The 3,000-nt window shown below is 58.0% G+C and overlaps 1 protein-coding gene across 1 annotated transcript in view; it reads right to left on the reverse strand.

Annotated features, from left to right (window-relative positions):
* ARAP1 (ArfGAP with RhoGAP domain, ankyrin repeat and PH domain 1) overlaps positions 1–3,000 on the reverse strand; it is a 38,445-nt gene that overhangs the window by 6,984 nt on the left and 28,461 nt on the right. Inside the window, 7 exon segments of the mRNA XM_017731637.1 lie at positions 291–433; positions 855–968; positions 1,792–1,909; positions 2,072–2,140; positions 2,299–2,382; positions 2,586–2,733; positions 2,956–2,998. Coding sequence (XP_017587126.1) covers positions 291–433; positions 855–968; positions 1,792–1,909; positions 2,072–2,140; positions 2,299–2,382; positions 2,586–2,733; positions 2,956–2,998 — 719 coding nt within the window.

Here is a 3,000-nt window from a genome sequence, read left to right on the forward strand (position 1 = left end):
CCCTGCCACTGACCAGGAGCTCTGGCATCTGCTCCAGGTCTGGGTGACAGCACTTCTGGGGCCAGCTCCGGAACTGCTCACATTACTCATGGCTGCCTGCACTGCCCGAGCAATGCCAGCCCACATGGGTCCGGTGTCATCAGGGAATCCCCACACAGCCACAGTGTGGCAGGGCAGGGCAGGGCAGGGCAGGGCAGGACAGGGCAGGGCCGGTCAAGGAAGGGCAGGGCAGGGAAGGGCCAAGGAAGGCCAGGGGAAGGGGAAGGGCCAGGGTGGGAGGCAGGGCTCACCCGCACTTCCTTGTATAGGCGCAGCCAGGAGTGGTTGAGGATGAAGTAGCGATCGTGGAAGCCAGTGCTCAGCCCAAGCCCCAGCAGGTTCCTCTCCTCCCGGAATTTCATCATGCCATGCTTGCAGTCACCCACTCTGCTGGCTAGAGGCACATGCCTGAGTGGCTCTGGCCCCCCAGGGGCCGGTCAGGCCCCCCAAGGAGGGCGCAGCCAGACCCTCGCCCCCATCACAGCAGCCCTCCAGCTGCTGCGGAGCCCTGGCACTGCCCCTCAACTCCCAGGCCAGGCAGGACAGGCAGGACCAGCCTCCCCTCTGCACCAGGCACAGCATTTGGCCATGACACCGTATCAGGGGGCTCCAAGTCACATGCTAACTGAGCTGGTTCCTACTTGCACAGATCCCATCCCAGCCTATCCCATCCTCTTCCCCATTCCCATCCCCTTCTCCATCCCCTCCCCTCCACTCCACATCCCCATCCATGTCCAATCCCCATCCCATCCCGTCCCACCCCACCCCATCCCCTTCCTTCTCTCCCTGCCCAGACCATGGCCCCTGCCTCTCACCAAGGTAGAGGAGCATATTCTCCATGGACATCTGCTTCTTCACCACCAGGTAACTCTCTGTCCCCAGGCAGTGCAGGATGGGCAGAACTTTCTCCGAGTAATGCAAGGGCCGCTCTGTCAGTCAGGGCACAGGCAGGTCTCAGGCAGTGTCCCCTGGGCCAGCTCCCATCCAGAGAGTGTCACACTTGTGTCCTGAGGGTCTGCCTCGGTCTTGGCACTAAACTATGTCCCCAAGTGCCACATCTAGATGTCCTGTCAATCCCTTCAGGGACAGTGACTCCACCACTGCCCTGGGCAGCCTGTGCCAGGGCCGGACAACTCTTTCATTGAAGGAATTTTCTCAAATATCCAACCTAAACCTCCCCTGGCATAACTTGAGGCCATTTCCTCTTGTCCTGTCACTTGTCACCTAGAAGAGACTGACCCCTACCCACTGGCAGCAGGAGCTCAAGGCACCAACAGGCCGGACCAGGGTCTCATCCTGCTCCTGTTGATCTCTCCCTTGCTGCCGCCTACAGGCAACTTAGGGCTGCTCCCTTTGGTGGCTAGAGAACCTGGACACCTCTCCCCATCAAACTTCAAAGGCACTTGAACTCCAAAGGATACAGATGGACATCCTGGCCCAAACTCCAGCCCATCTGCAGTACTCGGCCATGTGCGAACTGGATGTGGTGAGCAGCTGTGCTCAATCCCAGATTGCTCCATGGTGCAATCACAAGGAGAGATTTTTCATACCCATCCCTATATCCATTCCCATCTCCATCTGCATCTCCATCCCCATACCTGCATCACTCTGTCCATCACTTTTTCCATCCTCATCCCCATTTCATTCCCATCTCTAACTTCATCCCCATCTGCAGCCCCATCTCCGTCCCTAACATCATCCCCATCTCCATCTCTCTCGCCCTCATCACCACCCTCATGCCCCTGCACCAACCTGCCTCTTCCCTCTCATTCACTTCGAAGCAGCTCCAGTAGTCCTTCTCCTTCATAACAATTTTCCGTCGGTCCAGGATCTCGAAGGTGAGCTCCTCAGCTGTCATCGTGGCTGGGATCTGAGAGGCAGGGGGCAAGTCTCCATCAGTCAGTGCCCAGGGCCCTTCCATCCTCACACCACAGAGGTGCCAGCTCAGCGTGAGTCTCCATGCCACTACAGAGGCTTGGACATACAACGAGGGGACCCCTGTCCCCTCTTCACCCTCTGCCCAACTGCTCACCTTGACATGCTGCTCTGTCTCTGTCTTCTTCTCCTCCAGGTAGACAGTGCAGATGAAGTCCCCAGCTTGCTGGAGGGCAACAGTAAAGTGCTTCAACCCACTGCTTCCCATGTGTGGGCGAAATCCCCCCCACCAGTGTGGACATCCCCTGCCCAGGGAATGTCCAGGAGATGATACAGTAGACACGGGGGGCCCCAGAAGAAGAGGTCTGCATGTCCAGAACCCACCTGTGTTCCACTGGATGATGCTTCCCGCATCTTCATGATGGCTGTGATTTCGTCCTGCTGCTTCTTCATCTCTTGGTCATTGACCTGCCAGGGAAGAGAAGCCATCAGGGCTGACCAGACCATCGTGGCTCCAGGCTTCAGGTTTCCAGGGTTTGAAAAGGTATGGTCCTCTCTCCCCTTGTCTCCAAAGCAAGAAGTCTGCAGACAGAGCAGACCCGACTTCCTCCTCCTTCCACCTCTGCATTCCCTGTGAATGCCCACATGCTGCGACCCAGGGGTGAACCTACATTAAAGATCTGCACATAGTGGCTGATGAGGTCCTCCACCACACGTCCTGCCTTGTAGTCCTTCCCATCCGTCTGGAAGAGTGTGGGCCCAAAGACAATGGCCAGGTTGTGTGTGTTCATCTGGTTCTCCCCAGAGAAGCACTGGACCCTGTGGGGAACTCTGTTAAAATTCCTGCCCCACAGCCCCCCCGGGACCCCTCCTTCAACCCCCACGCAGGACATGATGCTTGGCATCAGGCACAGCTTGACCCCAAACTCCTCTCCTTTCCTTGCTGGGGACATGAGCCAAAGGATGAGGGCTTCCCCACATCCCAGAGCCCCCCAGGACCCCACAGTGGAGAGGTCAGTGCCCAGCGGGTGGATGCCATACCGGAAGAGGTGATTGATGAGTGCCTTCAGCGTGGCCCGGTTCACT

The sequence above is a fragment of the Corvus brachyrhynchos genome, unplaced genomic scaffold (assembly GCF_000691975.1).
Source record: "Corvus brachyrhynchos isolate BGI_N302 unplaced genomic scaffold, ASM69197v1 scaffold3, whole genome shotgun sequence".
Taxonomy (NCBI): Eukaryota; Metazoa; Chordata; class Aves; order Passeriformes; family Corvidae; genus Corvus; species Corvus brachyrhynchos.